The 27129-nt window shown below is 41.6% G+C and overlaps 4 protein-coding genes across 10 annotated transcripts in view; 1 reads left to right on the top strand and 3 right to left on the bottom strand.

Moving 5' to 3' along the window:
* Positions 1-529, bottom strand: part of LOC118326921 — an 8429-nt gene extending 7900 nt beyond the window's left edge. Inside the window, exon 1 of the mRNA XM_035660084.1 lies at positions 98-529. Within this exon, the coding sequence (XP_035515977.1) occupies positions 98-217 (120 nt within the window). The 5' untranslated portion in view covers positions 218-529. The remainder of the gene's footprint in view (positions 1-97) is intronic.
* A 1883-nt stretch (positions 530-2412) lies between these two features.
* si:ch211-113e8.11 (zinc finger CCCH domain-containing protein 5) lies at positions 2413-4905 on the top strand. Its single transcript, XM_035660083.1, has 2 exons — positions 2413-2738; positions 3366-4905. The coding sequence occupies exons 1-2, from the start codon at positions 2656-2658 to the stop codon at positions 4027-4029; spliced, it is 747 nt and encodes a 248-aa protein (XP_035515976.1). The 5' UTR covers positions 2413-2655; the 3' UTR covers positions 4030-4905.
* Positions 4330-10582, bottom strand: si:ch211-113e8.10 (E3 ubiquitin-protein ligase ZFP91). The gene is made up of 12 exons (XM_035660082.1): positions 9684-10582; positions 9346-9383; positions 9055-9171; positions 8689-8728; positions 8382-8492; positions 8204-8296; positions 7919-8104; positions 7703-7753; positions 7431-7509; positions 6733-6847; positions 6501-6600; positions 4330-6411 (listed from the first exon to the last, which is right to left on the bottom strand). The coding sequence occupies exons 1-12, from the start codon at positions 10097-10099 to the stop codon at positions 5400-5402; spliced, it is 2358 nt and encodes a 785-aa protein (XP_035515975.1). The 5' UTR covers positions 10100-10582; the 3' UTR covers positions 4330-5399.
* A 1831-nt stretch (positions 10583-12413) lies between these two features.
* The window catches only part of rbm47 (RNA binding motif protein 47), an 18683-nt gene continuing 3967 nt past the window's right edge, over positions 12414-27129 (bottom strand). Inside the window, exons 1-7 of one of the 7 annotated variants that reach the window (XM_035660393.1) lie at positions 24211-24308; positions 19813-20671; positions 19372-19699; positions 18903-18926; positions 18204-18413; positions 16052-16245; positions 12414-15721 (exon numbers count right to left, since the gene is read on the bottom strand). In XM_035660393.1, coding sequence (XP_035516286.1) covers positions 15470-15721; positions 16052-16245; positions 18204-18413; positions 18903-18926; positions 19372-19699; positions 19813-20640 — 1836 coding nt within the window. In that variant the 5' untranslated portion in view covers positions 20641-20671; positions 24211-24308 and the 3' untranslated portion in view covers positions 12414-15469. Of the gene's footprint in view, positions 15722-16051; positions 16246-18203; positions 18414-18902; positions 18927-19371; positions 19700-19812; positions 20672-24210; positions 24309-27129 lie in introns of those variants that run through there. The other 6 variants (XM_035660392.1, XM_035660396.1, XM_035660399.1 and 3 more) reach the window with 6 other exon arrangements.

The following is a 27129-nucleotide window of genomic DNA, read 5'->3' as shown; positions in this document are numbered from 1 at the left end:
CACACACACACACACATTTTCCTCCCATGTCTTCAGCTCTAAACGGACTCACACTGTGATCTGCTGGCAGTGGAAACAACCAGCTCTCTTTACTCACATATAGTTCCAGTAAGATGGAGCACTCATACTGCAGCTGCTCGGCTATAGCAGCAGCCCGGGCCGCGGTGGACCTGCTCAGATCCGGCCCGGTCATCCGTCTAGTCCGCCTGGCTGCCATTGGACGTCCCAGCTGCCTCTGCTGGGAAGACACACTTGCACTTGGAGCAAGAGCGCAACAGTCCGGCCCCCTAATATACGCCCGTGTGCGCCTGCCTCATCCCGACAGCGCCACGGTTCACGGCTCCCTTCAGCCTGCCCTTCCGCTCCCCTTTACCGAAGCTCTAATTAGAGCCAGTGCGAGGCTCTTATCTTAGGTTTCGGTAAAGAAAACGAGTTTCCCAGTCTGCGCGACCTTTCCTGCTCACTGTTGCGGACTTATGTTACAGAGTTGGTGGCCAACTCTCCGCCCTTTCCCCCGGGAACCTGATGCCAGGCAGGAGGAATTTAACGGGACGAGCGGGGGCGGAGAGAGAGGGGGGGAGGCAGGAGGAGCTTCTTAACTTATTCATGAGGAGCTTATCTGATTTACTGGTAGTGACAGAAGCAAAGATGGTCTAAATTTAAGTGGGGATGTTGCCTGAACATATTCCGTTCGCTTCATGTGTGTGTCCATGAGGAAGTGTACAAAGATCACAGAAAAACCACACGTCTTAGATGTGTTAGATGTGAATTAAACTTACAATATAAAGCAGTTCAAATAAGCTTCACCCACACCAAATGGTGTGTTTATGCTTGTCCCAATAATAATGACCCAATATTATGATATTATTGACAGAGGCCAGTATGATTAAATGACTGTGTTTGATACTGTAACTTACATTAAAGTATTATTTTAAATGTATGACTTTTAGGCTATTTTTAATGGAGTTTTTTATAATGTGGTACTGCTACTGTGATCACATTGACTCGGTTAGCCTTCACATTCTCACCACAACAACCACAGTGTGGTCTGCTGGCCACTGAGCAGCCCCGCTGGAGCAGCTGAGGTAAAGGCCCTTTCTCAAGGGTAATGAGTGAGGGGTAACAAGGGAGGGGTATGGGCTGCTTTTCACTTTCCCCACACAGATTTATCCCGATTTAACCAACGACCTTCAGGTCACAAGCATCTCTAACCAGTAAGTAGAGTACCAACTATTCTGGAGATTTCACCAAAGTATTCTCTTCATCAAAAATAACTGTGTTGATAACTAACTGCATATTATTGACCCTCTCATGGGAGACATTCATAACACAAGAGCAACAGGTGTAACCAATGACATTAATGATTGGTTTGTTCCATTTAGACTGCCAGTAAGCCAACATGAACAATGCCAGAGCCCTGTCACAGGCACACAAACAATGTATGATTTACAGAGTTTATGAATTCCATAATTTAGAACAAAAGACTTAAAACTACCATACAGAGACACTCACAAAGAAAACACATCAAATAATAATGAAATATTCTAATTATCTTGTTTTGGGGAGTGATGTGGTGACAGATATTGTTGCATATTTTACAATACAACTTCATAAACTATTGTTAAAGTGTCATCCAAGTAACTGTATATATATATATATTATATATATGTTATTGAAAAGACCCTGAAACTGAGGTTTTAGAGGGTTTTGCTGTACATGTTGTCATTTGGGGCCATAAATTGACTTGACTTATTCCTCATACAGTAGACTTCTTGAAATACATGTCAATATACTGTCATTTTTCAGAATATGTTATATGATCAGAATGAGAAAATAGATATAAGGACTGCTCACCACTTAAGAAATCAAGGAGTTTACAAAACCATATTCCACAATGCAATACAAAATTAAATATTAGTCAAAGTCAAAGTCAAAGTCAGCTTTATTGTCAATTACTTCACATGCACCAGACATATAAGGTAATCGAGAGGACGTTTCTCACTCTCCCACGATGAAACAGATGCACAGGCAGCAGCAGTACCAACGACAGTATTCCTGACATACTACAAAAAGTAAACATTCAATTTCACAGCAGACAAGACATTTAGTAATGCTAAAAGATAAAAAAAAAGACAATAAATTATAAAATATACAATAATATAAAATATGCAATACTTATGGTGTTCTGTAAGATATATTTGAACATTAACAGTGCAAAAGAACATTCAGTGAAAACAGTAAATAGTAAATAGCACATAGATATAGAGATAGACATATATAAATGACCAAAAACCTCTACTGACAATATATATGCGTGGAAAATGAACTAAATGTTCGTTGCGTGGCCTGCAGGTTGATGGACCGGTAATGATTTGTAGTACCACTCCAATGCTGCAGGTGTCACTGCAGGAGACTGTCACGTAAACACTGAGCAGCGGCTAAATGACAGCAGCTAACGTAGCTGGAAACCTGGATGTTTGTTTTGCAGAGTGAATGGGAATGATGGGACATTTCCCCGCTGTTTTATTTTTGTAACTGTAACTTTAAAAGTTACTATCAGAGTCGAGTTATCCGGAGCAGTAACAGCGCTTCAGTCTTGAGCCCCAGGCTAACCAACTAGCTTAGCTTAGCTTAGCTTGAGCTGATCTTGGAGGCATGAACTCTCTGGTTGGTTACGGAGTGTCCTCAGAGTCCGACAGCGAAGGAGAGGTAGAGGATGGGAACAGCGGTGGAGCTGGGTAAATATTAACTTTAACAAAGGAACACAGATCGTAAATAATATTGCGCTAGATTACATAAGCTGTCAACTTCTCTCTCCCCCTCGTTTAACTCGTTTTCTCTCCCTCCCTCTCTCTCTATTTCTCTCTCTCTCCCTTTCTTTCCATCTCCTCTTCTCCTTTCTCTCTTTCGCTTTATCTCCTCTTCCTTTCCCTGCTTTCTCTCTCTCCTTTCTCTCTCTCTCCTTTCTTTCCTCTCTCTCTCTTTAACTCTCCTCTTTCGCTTTTCTCTCCCTTCTCTCTTTTCCTCTCTCTGTCTCTCTTTCTCCTCTCCCTCTCTCTCTCTCCCGCCTCTCTTCCTCTCTCTCTCCCTCCGTTAACTCGTTTCTTCCTCCTCTCTCTCTCTTCTTTCTTTCTTCCATCTCTCTCTCTTGTCTCTCTTCGCTTTCTCTCCCTCTCTTCCCTGCGTATTTCCTTCCTCTCTCTCCTTTTCTTTCCATCTCTTCTTCTTTCCTTCTCCTCATTATCGTTTCCCTCCCTCTCTCTCTCTCACCTCTCTCGTCTTTCCTCTCTTCTGTCTTCTTTCTCCCCCTCTCTCTCTTTCTCTCTCTCTGTCTCTCCCTTTCTCTCTCCCCCCCTCTCTCACAGTTCAGTGGAGGAGGTGGGGGATGAGGCTCCAGCTGTCAAAAGGACCCGCAACTTCTTGCTGGAGCCTGATTCAGGTTGCAGTGAGTCAGACAGTGAATCAGAGGAAGAGGACCCAGAGCCCTCTTCTTCATCACCACATCCCCAATCATCTTCTGCAGGCTGCCAGCCCCCCCTGGGCTCCTTCGCCCCCAATAAACTACCTCCTCCCACTCTAAATACCTGCTCAGACAGCAGTGTGTTTGCCAATCCCTTCAAGGCTCAGGCAGATCAGAAGCTCAGCGCCTTGCAGAAACACGTCCCTCTCACAATGCAGGCCAAACCCTCCCAGATAGGAGGTAAAAGGATGTGTGTGTCCTACAGGAAGGACGGAAGGTGCAGGTTTGGGATCAAATGCAAGTTTGCTCATGACAGTGACCTGCAGACCCCCGCCACTCACGCTGACTGTTACCCGCCTGTGAGCGAAGACTCGCCAGCGTCAGATCCAGCTGAGGCCCCCGCAGGTGGAGGATCCCAGAGTCTCCGGCAGGAGACGAAAGAGGAAGAGTCAGGAGGGCAGCAAGTGAAGAAGAGGAAGGTTGGACTGAGTAACACCTTAATTCCTCCTAAACGAGCTATGAAGCAGTACGCCATGCATAGAGACAGAGAGAGGATCGATATGTCCTGATGGACGAGCCGTTACACTGCGCTGTCATGAAGCAATACTAGTGGAATTAAATGTGTTGGAGGAATTGTGTGGTGACCGTTGTACGATCAATGAATGACTCAGGCATACAGTTACATTACATACATACATCTTTAGTCCAAAGCAACCTACATTTTTATTTTCCATAAATCCTAATTCCTGCTCAAGAACATGTGAACAGAAGGAGCTGGGGATTGAACCAACAACCTTACTATTAATGACCCCTCTACTAACTTAAAGAAAGAGAAGATGTTCTCAAACCGTCAGTGAATACACTTGGTATAAATGTTAAGACATTTATTTACATAATATATAAATGAACATTTTTTTTGTGTGTTTGCTCTACTACACATCCTATAACACAGTTCAGAGAGGTGCAGATTCAGTATCGACATGTGTTCCAAGGTTTCTACATAGTTTTGCTTGTTAAATTACATTACACTTCAACGGTTATTGACAGAATTTGGGTTTAACTAATTGAGTGACTGTGCTGTACTGTTATTTTATAAGTTCATATGTGATGATTTAAGACGTCCACGGTCACCTCTTGGCTGCTTGTAATGACCAAGGACTTTTGTGAGAAGTACATACATAATACGGGTTATTGTTCCTTCAAAGTCTACAAACAACCAAGCTTAAACATTTGCACAGCTGTCATTGAAACAGGTTTAATGACTCTGCCAAAAATCGCTAAAATATGCATATTTTGTGACTTTTTACAGGCTGTTTTGTCTACGTCTTTCCAGGTTTTGAAATGTTTCTCTTTGTGACTTTAGATCATTTTCTGTTATATATTTTTAGCCTTGCCTAATATAAGCTTTACAGTAGATCTGGACAATAAATGAAAAACAAAAAAAATAGCTGCCTATTCATTTAAACAGACTTTACTCACCCCACACACGTTGGGGTCCGTTTACAGCTTTCTAATGTGTGTTTTCTGTTAATTCATAATATAAATAGAATTGATTTATTCCCTAATAGGAACCTTGATGCCACACACTAGGCATTTAATGTGCTGTATATTACTAAGAGGTATGCTTATATTATTGCATAATAGCAACAGCTTTGCAACATAACCTCATTAATACACACACACACACACAAACTCACACACACATAAAAGGCTAGTTGAGTTTACAGGACTGTTATGTACAAAGGCAACAACTTACACGTACAGACACATATTTTTCCCTGATACAGATATTCTAAAAAGCTACCAAATATGACTATGAGTGAACAGTACAGAATATATCGGTGACCCTACATTTACCTCAAACATTGCAATACAGTATATCAGGTTACTGATGGCATAATCTGCCCCCGTCTTCTGTTGTGTGTGTGCGTTCCTTGTTCTACATGAGGGCCTGCTGCACGTGTCTCTCAGAGTTGTCCGACAGAACTCCCCCGTGTCCCGTCTGCTCCCAGACCACACCGTCCTCCCCCACAGTTTCTGTATGCTGAAGGGAGCTGACAGACTGAGAGGAAGACGAGAGCACCGGACTGTCCAGGATAAAGCTGTCCCCGTTTGTGGAGGTTGGATTCTGCGAGTGGGGATGGGATGAGGACAGGAGAGGAGGACTCGGGGCGGCTGTCTGCAGGGTCTGAAGCTGATGAGAAGTCGCTAGAATGGGGATCTGCTGAATGTGGGTCTGAGACTGGCTGACAGGCTGGAAGGTCATTTGAAGGATTTGTGTCTGCCCCTGGTTCTGCTGCTGCTGCTGGGAGGAATACGACTGAAGGGACTGGATCTGGGGTTGATGCTGGGTCACCACTGAGCTGGAATGGAGGGTCAGTTGTTGGATCTGGGGCTGCTGGGGCTGCTGAGCGGCCTGCACAAACTGGACGGGCATCTGGAGCTGGAGGTGAGTCTGCTGCTGGTTGTCAGCGGGCGAAGGGGGGTCGATGGGGGACAGGGCAATCGTCACTGGCACCTGCATGGTATGGAGGCTTTGGTCTTGTCCCAGTAATACCACCTGATGACTTACTTGTTGGGTCACATGACCCATCTGAGACACCTGAGCCACTTGCTGTCCAACTTGCCCTTCCTGGCTCACCTGGTCCACCTGCCCATCCTGCCCTATTTGGCTCACGTCTAGGCTGGTGACCTCTGCTTGCATGGGGTTTCCTGGCAGCTCCAGAAGGGAGGCGGGGGTTGTGATGAGGGCGCCAGCGTTGGCTGCCAGCGCCTCAGCAATTAGCACCTCAGGGTGACTCTTGGCCTTGTGGGCCACCACACAGTCCTTCTTCTCAAACTTCTTGCCACAAATGGAGCAGGAGAACTGATAGGTGGCATCAGCATCGTGCTTCTTCATGTGCCAGTTGAGAGACGCCTTCTGGCGACACGTGAAACCACAGATTTCACATCTAAGGAGAAGAAATAATTTAGGAGAAATGAATAAATATCTGAATGAAGAGAAAAAATTATCCACAATTGTAAACATGGAAGTACTAACTGTAGGGGCTTCTCTCCGGTGTGAATCATGCGGTGCACAGCCAGGTTGTGGGAGCTCTTGAAGGCACGAGCACAGAACTCACAGATGTAGTCCCTCTGGTCTATAATCACACCACACTCAAATATAGATGTGTTCTCCATATACTTTCATTATTAAATGATTAATTACAACAAGAAAAGGTCAGACACAGATTGAACCCAATCCATGATTTATATCTACGCCGTATGCATACCTGTGTGGTGCTTCGCATGACGCAGAAGCTGCTTCTGTAGGCGGAAAAGCCTCCCACATGACGGATGAGGACAAACATACTTCTTCTTGAGCAAGTGCTGGTACTTTATATGGTGCTGTGTGCGCGACACAAAGAAAATGCAGAACAGTATATCAGCATCAGTTGGTCATTGTAAAGGTTAATGTTTAAATCTATTGTGTGTGTGAAAAGATCAATAGATTTATTACCAGCCTTGATAATGTGGTCAAATTATAAAAACTATTTTATAAATCTATTTATCTGTATCTGAACAGACTCCATTTTCCCCTTCAGAACTGTGCTGATAGCAAACACCTTGGATCTAAATTCACTTCCCCTCAACTACAAGTATTGACAAAATCCACATACAGTGCTGAAACAATTATTTAATGAATTCATTAACAGAAATGTAATCAAGCAATTTCAAGATGCCACCTGTGACAATGAAAAATGTGACAGACATCTTCCACCATTTCTGACATTGTATAGATTACACAATGAATTGCTTCATTAGGGAAAACAAAATCTACATTAATAAATAAATACAAATGATTTAAAAAGCAGTCATAACCTCTTTATAATGCATATAGAATAAACTCCCAATCACTAAATTTCAACTGCATTAGCTCAGCGTGATACATGTCAATAACCAGTAGGGTCGAGCGGTGGCTGGGACAGACCTGTAGGTAGCGCGGATGAGCCAGGACCGTCCCACATCCTTCCATTTCACAGCGCACATACTGCACCGGGGGCTTCTTCCTGTGTGGTCGAAGCATCATGTCATTGCAATGTCACCACACTGAAACCAAACATTAAATGGATCTCGAAGTCCTCATGAATAACCCACATATCATCAGTCGCTACCACATCCTTTATTTCTGACAGGGTGACATTGATGAAACGGTATTATAAAGTTCAGATTACGATGCCCAAAAACAGACATCAACTTCACCTTCTCTTCGGCAGCCGTGGAGTTTTATCGTCCTTTTTCCTCCTTCCTCTCCTGATACGGATGGAAAAAAGAACATTTCAATGGGAGCGTTATTATGTAGTGAATACAAAGCCATTTAAAAAGGAGTTACATTTGGATTTAAGATGGATTAATACACCTACAACTGCCTGGTATTTTATATGCACAGTTAAATTAAAATAATGGTGTTGTGCTTACTTTCTGGGTCCATCCGGGTCCTCCACTGTTTCTTCTTCTAGCTTTACTTCCTCTTCCACGCTCTCTAAGTTGTCCGAACCTTCTATCTTTATCTCAGCAACCTCTTTCTCTTTTTTAGGTGCCTTCTCTTTCTCTTTCTTCTCCTTCTGTCTAGGAGGCACTCTGCGCTTTGGTTTAGGTACATCCCTAAGAAACAAACAAAAAAAAAAAGAGAAATATCCAGTTACTAGACAACAAATATGGTGCCTATTTCTAATCCTGTCAGACACAGACACACGCACACACCTTTCGGCCTTCGGGTCGTAGCTCTGGTCATTAAGGTCATCTCTGAAAGGAACATCTTCATCACTACTGAGGCCCTCTTCCTCCTCTGCTCCACTGAAAAGCAAAACAACAAATCATTTGAAACAGAATTCCCCACGTTCTGCACAGGGTCAAGTGAATGTACTTGAGTTAAGTGTACCTCTGACTCTGCGGCTGGTAGTTGAGGTCGTTTGGGTCGTCCTGAAATTGAGGGTCTTCATCATCCAAGACTGGCTCAGCAACATCCTCGCTTTCCTTCTCTTTCTTTTCACTGAGACAGCATAAGTGTGAAACACAGTGGTCATCGAAACACAGCGCCGCGCTTTCACTTAGTCACATACTTACACAGTGTACAAGTAATACAGTATATTTGTAAATGCCTCACTGGGTCATAAATATATAAAGTTTCATTTATACTAAAACCATATATTATGCCATGTTGTAAAAGAATAAAAAAATATACTTACATTTCATACTTCTCTTTATTGTTTAACTCTCCTTCCACTGCTGCGCGACACACAGAGAAAAATAAGTTAGAGAAAGGCAACAGCAGCATAAAACACACAAAACTATACACTGTCGTCTAATGCATTCTCTCTAAGTGAGTTATTGTAAATAGAAGGCATGTAAAAGGCAGCACTGATCCCATTAGTTACACTGAAAACCCATAATCACAGCCATCCCATATCAATTAAATAAAATGTCACTTAAGGTTTTCTACAGAATAAATAACATCCTGAAGAACAGTAGCGAGCTCGACGCTTCAGTGCTTCTGCGTGAATTATAGGCCCACACGCTGAACCACTGTAGCTCACTGTCAACAGGTTGCTCACCAGCTGGATTCTCCATTCCAGGTTCGGTCTTACACACAGGCTTGGCAGAGCCGCGGACAGCCCTGCCAGACGGGGGCTTGGCACGAGTCTGGGCTGGGGGGCGTCTGGTGGGAAGAGCTGGAGAGATAGAACAGAAGCATGCCATCAAACATACTGTACGCCATGAAGAGTGGTACGGACATATGTAGACTAGCACCATACACACACAAGACAGCTTGAAATACACACTTAATCCACTGGCACATATATAATATTTAACAAGAGGCTTATGAAAGACATTTCTCTGATTACCTTCAGCATCTGTGGCAGGTTTCTTGAGGTCCTCTGAGCTGCAGAAAGGAGGAAAAACAGATCTGATATTGTCTCTACCTGCAGAGGGACATGTCATCATGCTTCACCACCACCACTACTCCTCCAGCGATGCATTTACAGGTTATAAAAAAACAAATAGGACAAATTGTAAAGCCAGGTAAGTTTTACTCCACCCTCCCCATGCAGAAGTGTAGAAAGGGGACGAGCCATGCTGAAGGCGTGCTTTTGACAGGAACTGACCCCACCGACATAAACACACAACTCAGACTCATTATAAACAAATGTGGGTGTCTGGAACAGTTCCATTAAAAACTTACTCTGTGCCTTGAAGGCTGTCACCTGCGACCCCACCTCCAGCCTCAGCCGAACCCGCTGATTCTGAATTTTTCTTCCGCCTCGAGTTGGAAACTTTCCTCCGCTTGGTCGCACCGGTGTCCGGGCTCGGTTCGTCTTCGTCGTCGTCGCTGCTCTTGGTGTCCTTCAGCCAGGCCGGTACTGCCCTGGTTGACCTGTCTCTTAAAACCCGTCCCGAGCTCTGCGGGCTCGACGCTGCTCCGTTAACGTCCGTTACTGAAGCGGAGACACCGGACCTCGGGCGGCCCGCTCCCCTGTCTCGGAGCCCTCTTCGCGGGGTAACGGTCGTACTGGTGGCCGGGGTCTGCTCTGCGGCCTTGTCCTCCCCCGGCTCCTCGCCTTTATTTACACCCCCGGTTCGGTCGCCGGCCGGTTCCATCACCGTGAGGATACTTCAGCCTACCTCAAAATCCGCTTAAAGTCAAGCAGGTTTACCGGCAATTTCAGGAAAAAACGGACCACATCTGGTTAAAAGACGTTTAGATTACAAGCGGCCTTTATCCGACAGTGGGGCATTTTCTATGATTGCGTCGCAAATTAAATGCATATATTTATTGATTAGGGATTGAAAACTTTTCTTAATTATCTATTCAGCAATAAACCGATATCATTTTAAAGAAGCAGACACTATTTTCGCGTTCTTAAAGCTATAGTAAACCTACTTATTCGCTGGGCCTGGAGCGCAACCATTTTGTGCGCTTTGTTGCGTCTCCTTTAAGCCAAATATAAACCGAGGTTACGTTCAGGAGCGGCAACGCATTTTAGCAGCTGCAAAAACCAGCTGGATGTCGCTCTTTTCCTTTGGCAGATGGAAGTCGGTTTTAGCTGCGTTGTTTATAAATCTGCGAAAGACGGCAGCAAGCCGTGCAAAGGCACAGCGCACACGACAGCTGTCGAGGCATCATGGGAATTGTAGTGTTAGAGCAACATAGCTTGAACTTTAATTGGTTTAAAGGTTATTTCTATCTTTTTTTTTTTGTCGTGTTTTTATCTATTAAGGTTTAAAAAAAAATATTGTGCATGAAAGTAGCAATGGGATTTAATTTATGTACCAACAAACACCAATAAATAATACAATAGTAATGTAATTATGTGAAAATGTTCCTTTCATGCAGAATACTTTGCCTGCCACACACATAAACACAAATAAAACTGAATAAAATTACTTTTATTTTTATTTTTATTTCCTAGAATTCAGCATTTTTGTGTTCTGTGTAAAATAATATAATAAATGACAGCATTTTACTCAACTGTCAGACTGTACGGGAAGATCTTCTTGCATGTGTTGAATTCATATTTCAACCTCAAGAAAAACTAAATGTGATTTGTTTCCTACAATATTATGTATTGATGACTGTGGAGCTAACATGGCTGCCAGTGAAAACCTGCACTGTCTGGTCTCAGCTGTACAGCTCTGCTGCAGGCTGCTCTGATGGGGTGCATTTACCACCAGATGGCAATACTGTCTTAACTAACTCGTCTAGACAGCATAAAGGCTCTATAACTTGGTTTAACATCCTTCGGTCACTGTGATTAAGAAGGTGTAGTGTTGATGCCTCTATTGAGACTTATGTTGGAAATGATATTCATGGGGAATAAACTCACTCTTACTCTTATCTGTCTGTAAAGTTTTTATCAAACATAGCCTGATTCCACACAGCTGTGTGGATACAAAAACAACCATGTGGGATCATAGCTGAGGGGAAAACACACAAAATTAGGTTTTAATCTGATACCTTTATTGTTAAAAGAAGATAATGTGATATCATGTAGGTGATAACCCTGTGCAATAATTTATGAGGTAAATGGACCACTGCTTCTGAATACATTTTAATTACCACTGAGTAATTAGCATTTCTATTCTCTGATGATTAGTTAATCACATGCATCTTAAAATAAGACATGACATGAATGGTTAACATTTATTGTGTTAATTCTATGAACTATAACATGATCACGGTATTTACCGTGCTGATGCTACTGTTAAAAATAAGACTAAATCAGTGGAAATTACTTCAATAGGAAAAGTGGCAGCTTCATAATTTCCCCCCAAAAATGTAGCAATAGCCTAATAATAATAACATGATAATTATGTTTTGTATTATAATCAGAATCTGAAAGAGAACTAGTAACTAAAGCTGTTAAATCAATGTAGTTACTAAAAAGTACAAGTATAAAGTAGCATAAAATGGAAATACTCAAGTAAAGTACACACCAGTGGACTTATTGATAGTATCAATGCTGTAGCTATCACTAGTTGAGCAGGTTGTTTTTTCTGTAACCTGTTACCACATTTTAATAGTAAACCTGTTGGCTGACAGGTGGGGACACCGTATGAAAACTCCATGTACCTGTGATCGCTCTCATGCACATATTGTCCCGTACGATGAAGGCTACTTATGTTCTTAAAATCCCCCCTGAGCTCCTCGCTGGGGAACAACATGTTTCTGGAGTAAAGTTGACTCGCCACAGAGAAGTTTATGAAACATTTTCACATTGCTTAATAGTAGCTGATGTCCGAGGTCAGAGATGGGTTTTCATTCACAGAGGTCAGAGTCAAAGTCCGCTGCCCCTGGACCTTTCAAGAAACGTTTGACCATTGTGATTTAATCTTAAACTAAGACATGGTTTAGACTGTGTCGGTGTGAACAAGGTGGAATACGTAGACAAACAAAATGAATGACAGCATTGCATCCTTTTGAAAATGCTTTATTTATCTACTTTATCACTATAAATATAACAATACCGAACAAGCTTTTTTTTTTTAAACAAACCTTTAGATAGAAAACAGTCTGCATAGGTCTACAAAGGTATAGCAAAGGGCACATCTTGGCAATAAGGCACACACTAGGAAGAGTTTAAATGGTAACACCTATGTTAAACTAGGCAAATATAGCTCTACACCACTCACACAGCGAACAGCAGGAGTTCATCCTACTGCTGTATCGTGGGTGAAATGTAGGGAGGGAGAAAGAAAAGCCGGTGCTCTGAGTGGAAGGCAGAAAGTCCCATCTAACACGTGACATTTGGATAGCTGTTAAATAATGATTAGACCTTTTAACAGATTAGCCAAAACTTACATGCAGGAGTTGCAACACCAGCAGCTCAAAGTGCCAATGGGTCGTCACACATACAATGGACCAGTTTTAGTCTTTGCTGTTGAAGCTGATAAAAATGTAGTTGAACGACAAGGCCTTTGTGCTCCCACTCATAACACCAAATCCAGTTTAAAATAGAAAACAAAATATTACACACAACAGAAACACAATAACCTTGAATTTTTTAAAAACTATTGGACACTTTGGCAAAAAAAGTTTTTCTACTTTTGTTACTCTGACTTCTTATCCCTAAACAAGGTGTAAATAAAGAAAAGAAATATGTTTTAGAATATATTATACCTTTTCTTACTTCATACACAACACATGTAATGCATATATTAAATATATCCTGACTTATTGTCATCATACAAGAAAATAATAAAAGCAGTTATCAGCAGTTTGTTTGTTTTTACGTCAAATCCAGTTTGAGAGGGGAGAGAAGTAGCAAAATGAAGTGAGATGAGACTTAAACAAATATATCTTGTCTGCTTCTTTGATATCTTTTCATTTAACTCATGATCTCATAACAATCTCAGAATCCAGGCTGGTCAAACTCATCATGCTGTTTTATGAGTAAACTGCAGTAAAAAGAAAAATATCTGAGAATACACAGAGAATTAAAAATAAAATTGGAAAATTCAAAAGTACTGGAACTGGTTTACAAATACAAGTCAGCATACAAATGTTTTGCATGCTCTTATACAAGGTAAAGATGGCTGTTGTGGAGTGTAACTTCATGATCAGCAGCTTCTTGCATCTGTTATGTCTGTGTGTTGTGGTACATAGATACATGCGTGGCTACTTGTATATTTCAGCACGAGGTATTGCTCCAGTTATTCCTAGTCCAATATTACACTTGTTTTCAACACACTGCAGAGTTTAAAAAGTGCCTACTAAACATTCATCAGGGTTATTTTAATGTTTAATGCTTTATCCGCAAGGAAAAACTTGCAAAAACAGACATTGAATAAAACGCCAAACTAGCCAAGTTCAGACATGAATTCATACTCAGTATTTAATATCTCTTCATCTGAAAGTCGCAATCTCTTGCCTTTTATAAATATGTTTTAAGTGCACCTCGGTCAAGCACAGTTTTGAGGACGAGAAATAAAGAGGAGACAGAAATACGGAGTGTTACTGCAGGAGCATTCAGAAAAGAGACTACAGGAGAGAGGTAGCCTTGTCACATCTGACTGCAGAGACTGAAACCTTCAGTTTTCATGTGAGTCTTTCCTCTTTGTGCCAACCACAGGGTCTTGGCTTTGTTGTGAAAGGCACAGTGAAAAGCATAGGGTAGCACATACAGTATGCAGATTTAAGGCACTGTATTCAGGCTCAATCTATCTACTATCATGAGACTAAAGTTTTTAAGTTTTTTTGGTTAGCATTGGCAAATGTAAGATCTTTTTTAGTGACAGAGTATTCCAGTCCATATAGAAAAAAATTCTCTCATTTCTGTCCACATTTGTTCACCTTTCAAAAAATTCAAACAATAAAAATAAAAACAGTAATGCATAAATGAGAAAACAAAGCAACTAACATCTGTTCAGTCTTAATCCCCTGTCAGCGCAGTTTCTGAGGATGGGGAACATCTCCAAGTACATCTGTCAGGCTTTTAGATAAACTATATTGCCCATAATTTTCCAGTTTTCTTTCTCTAGTATATGTTCCCCAAGGAATCTGTCGCAACAATATTATTTAGCTGGCAACATTTCTTCAAACCAAGATTTATGTTTCCAAACGTGAAAGAGGAAAAAACAAACTAATTATAGGCAAATGAACACAACACTTAAAACCTTCATTTAAAACACAAATAAAACTTAATAAACCAAAAAGTACCAAACAAGCATGTTTGAAGCATGCACATTCAACCAGCATGGACGGACAGCATCACCTACAGCATTTAGAATTGGCTAGAATACTATATATTAATGGAAAAATACTAATAAAAAAAACAACCCAAAAACATTAGTATATCCAACAGTTGTCTTCAGTGGTATCATCTCTTCTCAGTAGTTCCTGTTGTACTTTTACTTTCTTTCAATCAACTTTTCTTTCTTTGTGTTAAGACATGGTGTAAAGTTTTATCCTTCCTGCTCCAGAGAACAAATACCAGTAATGAGAGAAACCTACAGAGAATAAAACCTTAAATATGCGTCTTCTCTTCATAAATACTTGAATGTACCTTCAGTGTTTATGTTGCCATGGCAACACGGTGGTCAGGGGTCAGAGAGAGAGAGAGAGAGAGAGAGAGAGAGAAGGTGGGAGTTGTGACTGTTGTTATTGTGAGCAATGCTTGTTGTTGGGGGGTGATGTGTGTGTCACCACATTCAGGTAGGTTTCCTCAGTAAGTTGACTGTCCTCTGTGTGTGTTATAATTGACAGTGATGCTGCATAATTAAGCCTGTCATGTGGTTGCTTTGGGTCCAGGATATACTGAGGCCATAAGTGGGACAGATATGAGATGTCAAGATGTCATTGTTTCACTGTCTGTTTTCTAAATATATGCTTCAAACGACATTCCTTTAGAGCTTTTGGATGTTCACAAGTTCAAGTGACGCCTCTGTATGATGGGACAGGCTGTGCGCGCTGCGGTGGTCGTTCAGTCAGAGGCAGGGTAACTTTGTTGTTGTTTCACGTGACCCTCAGAATCAATATGTCTGGTAGACATCGTGGATGGGCAACTGGAAGGCTGTGGCAGGGAATGCCTGTGGCACAGCGTAGCCTGTGTATCCCCCATATGCTGCAGCCGCCACCGCTGCATTCTTCTGCAGAGCAGCCAGAGCTGCTGTGTTGGCAGCGTAGTTTGTGATGGGGACGTATCCAGCTCCATACAGGCCCCCAGCTGTTGGGATACGCTGTACGTTGTGGGCCATGGCATAGACAGGAGTGATTGGACGGCCCTGGGAAATGCAAGAAAAGGAGAAAGAGGAAGATAGCAAGTAGGACAATTTGTAAAGCACGTCCTCAATGACCAGCTCAGTGTACATTCACTATACATTCATTGAATGAATGCTTTCAATTGTGTGTTGTTCTTCCAGAGTATAAATAAGTAAATATGTTTCATATTATATAAAAATTGTAGACTAATAAATCAGGCAGGAAAGATTTTTGTTACATTAAACTTAATAATATTCCACAGGAACTAACTAAAACTAAAACAACAGTGAGATGGACATTTTACATCTTTATTAGCATGCATCAAATTTAAACAACAGTGTCACTATGCACACCTGAAAAGGTGGAGGAGTAGAGACCGCAGGTAGGACGGTGGCAGCACCAGCATTAGCGTTGGTGTGTTCAGGGTGTTGCATGGCCAGAGGGTTGATAAGGTGCTCCACCGTGTGCATCTTCCCCTCCTCCATCAGCTTGGCTGCAGGACCCGTGCTGAATACTGGGTACTGCCCACCCAGAGTCTGCAATGCCACTGCACATAAAGAGATACGAGAATGAGAGCTTGGATAATAGAGTGAACCACTGCAGACAACAGAGTATTGCAAGAGATGGTTAATATGTTTGCATTCAAAATAAAAGAAAGAGACAAGCACAGACATGCACCCATGCTCAAACAGAAACAGGCATACTTATATCTAATCTAGTGAAGGAGTGGTGGATGCTAAAGCAATGACGGATAAAGACAGAAAAAGGCTGAAGGAAACAATTTAAGCAAGAAGGGAAAAATAATATATTACACAAGTTGGCGTTAGGGTGTGATTCGGATTATGATAGCGCTCAACTGTGGATTAACCTCAATGCTCCAACACATACACACAAACATACACACACACACACACAGCGAACACAACGTCAGTCATTGTTTCAGATGGACAAAAGTCTTTTTAATCTGGTGGTGATCCTGTGATTTCAAACAGACCAGGACTAAGACCAGGACCCCCAAGATTGGGGTCAAATCGTTCCAGAAGGAGCATCAAGAAAGTCCACTTATCAAAATGGACCTGTGGTCACCAAATATATGGAATTAATAATAATAACAAAGAGTTCAATATTACATTTATGATGAAAAAAACAAACAATCGGGTAGGTTTAGTAACTTTTGTGTTTAGTAATAAACTTGAAAATGAAAGAATAATACCAGTGTGTTCACTTTTGTTTTGCATTTCTATGACTGAAGTTTCTACATTTTATTTATGCTATAAAAACGTATTTAAAAGTTTGAATTTAGATGATCCACTGTTATAAACATGAGACCTTTCTTTCTGTTATAGTTTCATGTTTTGTTATGTCCTCAGGTGAGCTAGGCTTTTTCCCCTCATTCGTATCAGTAAGATTGCATTTCTTTCTGCTTACAGCTCAGGAAACAATGAAGACAGAAAGATGGATGGATCTCCCACCAGGAAATAATCCTTTAAAAACAAGCCACCTAACATCTTTACCATCATTCGTCTTTGTAGGGATAGCAGTTCATTTAGGGATATATTTTACACTGTATACTTGATATTTACAAATCAAAACAAAAGAGTGAAAATATAAAAAAATCAAAAGAAATTATAGAGAGCATACATTGTAAACTCATGATGATTGTGATCATGTAGACTATATGTATACAGCAGTAAATGGGCCATAACCTTACACAACACTGGTATTATCCTTAAAGTGATTAGAATAGAGCGGATACGATAGAAAAGAGTAGATAAATAATCTTTTGTTTTGTGTGTGTTGGTGCGTTTAGTTTTGCATTTCAACTCCAATCTTGACTGAAACTGTTGTAACACTAACAAAGTTAAAGCACGAAGAGAAAAAAAACAACTTCTTTTTGTAATTTCAAAAATATAATTCTTTTTTGAAATACATATTTGTTTTTCATCCATAATGATTCAGTCCCAAGGCAAGACAATGTCAACCACCTTTCAGTCAAAAAATTGGAGTTGAGTGCATGTGTAAAAGCAGATTGTAGATGCACTGGTCCCCACATCACTATGGCCATGTTCAGACAGACAACAGCACTATGTTTAACGAAACCATCGCAGTAGGGCGTCAAAAACACGTAATCTAACACTTTTTGTGTTGGCCAATCAAATAAGTTCCAGATAGATTAACCCCTTGTGTTCTTTTAACACAGCGCTGTTTTTGGTATGAACACCCGGTAAGACAAATTTGTGATTAAGGAGGGAAAAGGGAATAATGAGGAACAAGACATAGCAGTTACTTTCTGGTCTGGCTAGAAAGGACAGATATGTCCATTATTCTTTAGTGTAAAGAGAAAGAAAGTCCTTTTGCACCTGACCATCCAGCAACAACCTTCTTGATTTATAAAAAGTTCCTCAAACCACACAGGAGAGAGAGACAGGAAATTACGAGCTGGAAGGTTTGATAAAGGTTTTTGAGATGGGCAAGGATACGAATGGATATATCTATCTCACTGACTTGTGCCAGGTTTGATGCCAACGGGGTTGACAGAGGCAGCGAGCTCCAGACTGGGCATCAGCTCATAGGGCTTTTCGGTCTGCTTGGTCTTGCCTTCATGGTAGCGGCTGTAGATGCCACGACCGGCAGAGTAACCCCCCAGGTACGACCCCCGTGGTCCAGGGGTACGGTTACTTGCAGCAGCACGACCACGACCTCGCACAGTACCTGCTTAAAATACAATTAAAGTAATATGATGACAGGGGTTGTGGCGCAACTTGTACTAAAAGTTGTGTGGGGCAACACGTGAGGCAAGATTTTATGGTGGGTTTAGAACTTCTTTGAAAGGTCCTCTGAATATATCAGGACTGGGGTAGCAAGAAGAGTCATTAAGCTCTAATTTGAGGCAAAAATTTGCCCATGAAGTGCAGTCGCTACACTGGAAATTTCTCAGCTGTTTCAGTACAGGTTTTAGATTTGGAGTTATTTGGGTCCAGTTTGGCCTTTTCCTGTTCTGACTCTTGCTAGTTCTTGGCGCTGTGAAACTGTATTCCGAAACGTTCTCAGCTTTATTGTGATCAATGCAATAACCCAGCATGAAATGGGAGGTGACAGCGCAGCAGGAAAAGGATGGTGTTAGAAAACATATAGTTTGTCACATGGCAAGAAAGCTCATTGTTCATTAAAGGAATAAGTAGGAATAAGGATGTGAGAGATTACCATTGTTCTGTATCATTGGGGATCCTTTGGAGAGAAAACCAAAACACAATGATTGTTGAAAGTCAAATAGATTTTCCTCCTACCACCCAAAGACCATATATAATCAATCATGAAAGGTGGGATTAGCATTCATTGGTCCATCACCTTGTTTTGTTTTTGGCTTTTAACAAGTCTCTGATTTTAAGCCACAAACCCTCATCAAGTTAAAGATTTTAAAACTTTTGTCATACAAATTGCATTGTCATCAAAGATTAAATTGATATTATCTTAGTCATTATGACCATTAAGAATCATATTGATGGGGTGTCTGTCATTGTTTCTACAATAGCATCTTTTGGATGTTATGAGATCTTTATCAGTGCATTGGCCCAGACTTTCTATTGCAACTAACATTTACAAAAACAGAGAAACACTGTGGCTTTTGCAACTGATCATTACTGGCACAAAATCAGAAAGAATTAATTCTAACCTTTGACAAAGTAGTCCCTGTTGGGTCCAATAAGGGTGTTGTAGGGATAACCATAGTAGGCCAATGTGTAGGGATCACACTGGTAAACGTAGTTCTGTGGAGCAGCCTCTGGAGTGGCGGAAGCCCCCTTGGAGGCCTTCTGGCGCGAGTACTGCTCTTTGTCAACTGGCTTGGCGAGTGTCACCTCAATGCATGACCCTTCCACCTCTGTGCCGTTGAGGTGGTCCATGGCCAGGACGGCATCGTCCCGGGAGTTAAAGTGGACGAAGGCGTAGTCCCGGATTTTCTTCACACGTTCAACACATCCAGGATTCCACTGGCTGAACACCTGGTTGGCAGAGAAAACAGGTGATCGGTTAAGAATAGTAGGCTATAGTATTTCTTCCTGCCAGTTATGTTTTTACCCAATAAAGAATGCACTGAACAGTAAGCCAATCCTACCTGTCTGATTGTCTCCTCGCTGGTCTCCATCATAAGGTTCCTGACGTAGAGGATCTTCACTGTCTCCATGACGTCTTCGTCCACATCAATCTCCGGCTCAGCCCAGTCCACTGCAATCTGGTGGCCCCAAAGTTGAATGCGTCCAGGCATCAACTTCCTGCGAGCCATGGCGGCTGCACGGTGCGACTCATACTCTACAAAGGCAAAGCCTCGGTTCTTCATCTTGTCTGCAGCACTGGCATAAACTATCACATCTAGTACCCCTTCTGTCACCTTGGAGACCTCCTCCAGGATCTCCTCGCGCTTTTTGGTCTTGGGGATGCCACCAATGAAAAGACGGCAGTTGTCCACAGAGGAGCAGACCCCCAGCAGCCGGCCGGGCCGCACCTCATAGTTGTTGAGCTCACGTACAGCCCGCTTGGCCTCATGTTTCTCTGTGTACATCACAAATGCATACCCTCGGTTTTTCCCATCAAAGTCCATCATCAGTCGCATCTCGTAGATGCGTCCTACGGACTCAAACACTGGGACCAGCTCATCCTCATAAACGTCCCGTGGAATCTTGCCCACAAATATTTCACATCCTCGTGGTGGAGATGCACCATTCCATCCAGGAGGAGGGCCGTATTTACGCTGACCGTTTTCCTGGACCATGCTGTAGCCAGTGCGCTCCATTAGGGCCACCAGTGCAGCCTCATTGGGAGCACCTGCAACTCCCTCAGGGATGTTGATCTGTCCGTGAAGAGGGTGGTGGGAGGCACCAGAAGGTTTGGAGGGGGCAGTGTTATTGCTCATGGTTGAGGAGGAAGCAGGATCTTCGGCTGTCATTCTGACAAAACCATCCAATCAGATCTGGGGCCTGAGGAGGGAAAAAAGAGAACGTTTTATCAAATTACATTCAATTGTATGAACCGCGATTGCTATCCAAGAGAGAACAGGAAACACAAGAAGAAAAATAAGAAGGGTAATTCACTCAAGCTGCCATTTAAAACAGGCCTGTACCAACAAAAACCCCAAATATGGCTGCTTGTTGAAACAAAATGACCGTCAACTTACAGGAACAATGACATGCAAGATTACCTAACAAACTAACTGAGGCACATAATGTGACCTGGACAGAATAGTGAAAATATACCATCTATAAATCCCCAGGGCACCATCCCCTATCAGTGGTTTTACAACCTTGTTTTGTTGAGTTCTTCAGATCCCTTGCTGACCTCTGACCCCTATCAGAGAGAATGAAGGGCTGTAAACCCTGAAACCTCCAGCTCAAGGTTCACTGAGTACACAAGCTAGGTCACATGCTCATTATGTGTGTCAGAAGTAAGTTAGACAAGTTGAAGTTAAGCTATATGAAGAATTTTGTGTAAAATATGACCCTGCTGATTCCCTACTGTGACAAAAAAGTTGTGCACATTAATATGTTTTATATGAACTTGTTGCACGCACACACTCCCCACAAGAGGGTGTTGGACTTTTAACCTCTTTATCATAAGTGTTATACAGTCTGGGTGCAGCTTTTTCTGTGTGTGTGTGGGTGTTTCTGTGTGAGCCACTTCATTAAGAGCTGCAGCCCTATAAAAGGAACAGAGAACAATCAAAAATCGGCTTCCCAAGCATAAACCTCTTACTCTGTTATTTTCCAACACTGCCAGCATTCACAACGGAAAAATCCACAGCATTTTAAATCCCCCAAATCTCCACGCTGCGTATAACACTGAGGCAACCAATCACAGAAGACTACAAAGCAAACTACTTTTTGTCAGACTAAACGTCATGAAAGCAAATAGGCCAAATAAAAAAACAAACTTGTGCTAGTTAGGCAGGTGCTTTTGTGCGTCACAAGATTGCCTGGACTTTGATGGAAATAGCTGAGGCAGTCAACAAAGGTAAAACACAACTAAGCCAAGCAACCATGGTAACGCACACACTCATTTGACATGACCCAATATACCCACTCTCCCACATACACGCGCGCACACACACACATACACCTGTTCACTTGTTAGCTCGTCCAAGGCTGGAGGGCTTAGAATTACCTGAAAACTAGCTCACACCCTGTTCACAGAGGAGCGAAAATGATGCAAATGTCGGTTTGATATAATAAAAAAAGAGGGGCTTTAAATATCATACACATATAAACAATCAAACATTCATTATGTTTACGGAAGACAGGGACAAAGAGAAAAATAAAACAGCAAGAGTGGGGAAAGACAGGATGTTGTTTCCTGCTTCTATCTTTAGACAGTTGTTGGTTGCTGACACAGGTCAAACTGACATTGGATCACATAAAAACATCTATTTTGACAGAGTTATGCGGACATCTACGTCTACAGTTCTGATTCTGCTCAGTGAGGATGCAGTTCCCTTTATTGCACAAAAAAAAAACATCACACAAGATTTTCCAAGTAGCCTGCTACATTAAAACAGCCTTTTTGTTACCTATTTCTGTGTTGCTTTCTCTCTGCTTCCAGAGCTCGACGTGCCCTCCCTCTGTTCCTTCTATTGTGTGAAGTGCTAACATGACTCCATCTCTTATCAGCCTTATCTTGCCAGACTGATGACAAAGGGAGGACAATATTCACTTTGGGAGTTCTGCTCGGTGATAAAAAGAAGCTATATGAAACTGTGAGGTCGACACAACATGAAGTCAGTTTAGTTACTTTTAAAAGTACCTCCCTTGACTGGATATTCTGTGTGTGTCAAAATTATGATATACTCAGTGTTCAGTCTCCGCGTGGGGTGACCCACTTCCTGCTTTTGACCATTTGGAGATATTCCTAACTTCCTCACTCCTGATCACTGCTGTGCTGAGGTTTTCCTTCACAGCACTCAGTGTGTCAAAAGTGAAGCGAAAATCAGATGGTCTGTTATAATCTCTCTTCCTTTGCACAATTGAAAAAAAAATGAGAATAGTGAGTGTGTATGTGGGATCTTTTGGCATCCGAGTGTATCTGAGGAAGAGTGTGTTACCAGAAAAATACAGCTAACAAGAGGCAACACAAGAAGTGAGGAAGTACAAAAACAAAAATTGGTTGAAAATCTGCACCCTTCAGAAAGCGCTGACCTTATACATGGCATATGCAATAATTTGATACTGTTGTTTTGTGAGAAAAGAAGGAGGAGAGAGAGAGAGAGAGTGCAAGGAAACTGAGGCAGCAACAGGTAGATGATTAACCCTGACAAACACAAATCACAGCCTTTACTCACAGAGGGCATAAAGGTTTATAGGAGATGCCTCGGTTATAAAAAAAAACTAGAATTTTAGAAACCAAAGTTATGACAATTTATGTGTGTTTTTGGAACTGCTAGCAGATAGTAGTTAAAACATAATCTACACAGACATCCAGAGCTCAGACACAGAGTTCAACAGGTTCAAAGGTTACAGTAGCACAGGAGGAAAGAGCTGGCTGGCCTGCACACTGCAAAGAAAGTTAAAGAGCAAGGATTTTATTGGCTAACACACTGGCAAACCTGCTGGGTTAAAATGTCCCAGTTATAGCTGTGGAGATTACCCATTACACTGTGTTTATGATTGATAGAAGCACCTGATTCTCTACGTATTAACAGCATGTTATTGGGGACAGAATTGTTTTACGAGCAGAGAAAAAGGCTTTTACGGGCTTCCTCTGGATTATACCATAAACACAGATTGACTACTGCGGGCAAATTCCATCTTTTTCTTCAAATAAACAAATGAGGCATGTCATTATTAAAGCATAGTTCCTCACAGCTAGAAAGAGGAAGAACATTTCATTCGTCATGTCACTGACATGTGTTCTTATCAGTAGCATTTTGCTGATCTTATTCAGTTTGCAGGCCAACAAACCTCTCTTTGGCTCCCAATTTATTGCAGATTATGGAGCAAAGAAAACCCAAGTGTGTGTTCAACAATAAGGAACAATGCGTCTCTTAGTTTCTGTTCTATCCTGAGTGACACTGATCCAGCGTACTGAAGAAAACAGGCCTAAGGATGCCGCCATCTTAGCTGTACGGTCCACACACGGACACGTGTAGGCAATTGACTCATGGCGTCTACCCAGCAGCCCCTAAATAACCAGGGTCACAAGAAAGCAGAAGAGGATCAATGAAACACCAACACTTACAAACACACACCCGATAGATAACATTGCATTTGCTGACTCATGCAAATGCCATTCAACCCTGCCCTCACATTTGAGACAAATTCTGCAAAAGAACTGCTAGATAATAAACAAAATCAAAAACCTGTCATTCAAGGTTTTATAAAAACCAAACACAGCCTGAGAGAGAGAGAGAGAGGGAAGTGAGACTGAATCAAAGCAGACATCTTGAGAAGGATTTCACAGCAGATGGGATGTTGGTGGAAAAGAGAAGAGGAAGGAGAAGCAGAGAGTGGTCAGTTGGGAGGATAGCTACCCCTGTTGCTTCACAGCGCTCCGCTGCTGGGCTGCCTTCTCTGGGAGTGTTAGTCCACCTCCATGAGAGACAGGTACAGCAGGGCACTGAGCACAGAGGCCAGCCTCCTCTAAACACACACACACACACACACACCGAGCCAAAGCTGCAAGCATGAGAGCTGGTGAGGGTGGAGCTAAAACAGGTACTTTGTGTGACTGTGTGACTGTGTGTGTGTGTGTGTGTGTGTGTGTGGGCGGATCCCTCGGACACAAGAATTTTAGTAGGAAGTGTGAAATACACAAACATACATATCAATACTGGTGGCGGAACGTAATTAATTACATTTACTCAAGGACTTTAATAAAGTACACTTGTACTTACTTGATTATTTCCACTTATGCTACTTTATGTTTAATATTTTAGGAAATATTGTACTTTTTAGTCCATTAACTTATCTGATATCTGTGGTTACTAGTTGCTTTTTTAATTCTTACCTTTTAGAAAGATTAAACCAGTGTTGACCCAACCTTTTTGGCTTGTGACTAAACAAAGCAGCGCGTAGTTGAGGCTCATTGTCACATTTCAGATGAGTTGTTAACAGTTCTGCTCAAGAGAGATTTCCCCTCTGAACTTCTCAGATGGTTTCATTTCCAAAAAATGTTTGAGCCCAAAGAGGTTAAACTCCTCCTAATATTTCACAAGAAAAGCAAAGATTAGAGAAAAGTCTCTGGATTCATGTTGCAGAATTTAGTTTTTTCTTCCCAATAATTATCTCACAACCCCTCAAATGTATCTGGTGACCCTTTGGTGATTGGAGGCCACTGGACTAAAATACCGAACTGTATATAAAATAGTTAAAACTAGCTCTGTCTCAACCAGCTACCACAGTAAAATGTTTAAATATGCTAATACATATTAATAATAATGTCAGTCAAGTGTGCCATTTTTTCTCTGCATGATGAGTACTTTTGATATTTTAAGTACATTTTGTTGGTGATAAAGACTGGTTGATGTTAGTGGGACAAGAGGGGGCTCATGGGAAAAGTAGTTTTTATGGATGTCAAGGGTTTTCTGCTTAGTTGCAGAAATTGTGAAAAAAACGGCAGGAAACTGGGGTTTGAATACTTCCTCATGTTGTTGTCTTACTCTGACATTTGGAAATTCTGACTGGGAGTAACCATTTATGTCATGTCAGCACAAGACTACAACTGTGTGTAAGTGTGTCTGTGTGTGTGTGTGTATTCGGGCACGCGCCTGTGTTTTTTTGTACATAACAACGGTGAACATGTTCCTAGCACAGCTTAACTTAAGCAAACAACACACACCTTCCTGGGCAGTCAAGAGAGCAGATAGAGAGACAACTGAGAAGAAAAACAGCCAGATGAGAGAACGTCATACGCTTAGAAAGTTTCTGTCTAAAAACTCCCCTCAGTGCTCTCAAAAGAGCAAAGAAAAGAGGGAGTGAGGGATAGAGAGAGCAGACGGGGTGAAAGGGAGAGAGAGATGAAAGTCACAGTGTGTGGTCAACAGTGCGCTGAGTTTCAGCTGCTATTGAAACCACCCCACTCCTTAGCGACTGAGTAAACAGGCAAGAAGAAAGTCTATTTAGCATAAAGAGCAGAGAATGATGGGTAGACAAAAAAGAGATTAAAGTACAAATGATAGAAAGCTATTATGGAATGCAGCACACCGACTACTAATTATAAAACTATCTAATCAATTACCCTTACATAGATAGAAATGATCTGAATAACACAACAAGAAGGTGTGCCCATAAAGGCGTGTGCGTTCAGTGAAGGCGTGGGTATTTTTGTGGAATTTTTGCGTAATCATTTTTCATGTGTGTACAAAAGCTAGAAAATCGTTGGAGAGCAGGATCGCAGGTCAGTAACATCAGGACCTTCTCCTGAGCAAAGGGGGTCTGTCTGAATCAAAGATTAACTGTCAGCCATTAGTGAGAGCCAATCAGGACTCAGACATGCCTCAGAGGGGGTCAGGTGTTCTGGTGACCGCACAGCAAGACCATCACTCCATCAGGTCATCAGTTAACCGTTGAACCCCACAGGAAGACTTGGGGAATGGAGAAAAAAGATTTACTCTCTCTTGCCCCTTAATCATTGTACATGTTCGCTGAATCATTTGTCTGGAACACAAACACACCATAAATCTTCACACGACACACGCAAAGTGTTTCAGGTTTTATAACTTCACCTGTGATTTTAAGTTTAAACGTTAAAGGCTAATAATAATGTCAGTAAGTCAAATATTTCATTATGTAAAATAAATGAAATTAACTCGTATTGAAGGGGCATTATACTTTCCAACACCCTCATCCCCTGCTTGAAGACGTGAAAATCTCTTAAAATGGATCACAAATATATATTCTCATTTTCTAAAAAAAAAAGACTCAGTAAATTCCTTAAGCAGCTGGGAATTGTAGTCTACAGCAAACTAAACTCAAACAGGTGTAAATTGTGCATTTCTTAGGGACTGTTTTCAACAGTTTGTTGTGCTATGAGTATTTCTGGCAGCAGGACAGTTCTTGTTTGATTTACACGAAATAAACTACAGTGACCATGTTTATCTTAACAATATCAGGAGGAATACTCTCTGTTATACTTATTAGTTAGATCAATGCAGTGTTAGTTTGGGTCTTTTTAATGGGATTTGTTGACAATGAGAAAAAACTATTTTAAAATTGATGTAAAGTAAACAGGTACAGACAGTGTGTGTTACATACATTGTAGCTGGAAATCATACATTACCAACTTTTATATTTAACGCTGTAACTCTGCCTTTGACATTGGGTGTAAGCTGAAACACACTTACTTAGAACTAAATCATAAGTAATCACATTAGAGAGTGCCTATTAGACTTTGTTGGTTATCTCTGATAAGCTGGTTCTCTATTAAGGCCAGGGTCACACACACACACACA

This window comes from Morone saxatilis, unplaced genomic scaffold (genome assembly GCF_004916995.1).
Source record: "Morone saxatilis isolate NCDOM2014 unplaced genomic scaffold, NCSU_SB_2.0 Contig17, whole genome shotgun sequence".
Lineage (NCBI taxonomy): Eukaryota > Metazoa > Chordata > Actinopteri > Moronidae > Morone > Morone saxatilis.
The sequence above is the reverse complement of the archived record's forward strand: the minus strand, read 5'-3'. Positions and strand labels throughout refer to the sequence as shown.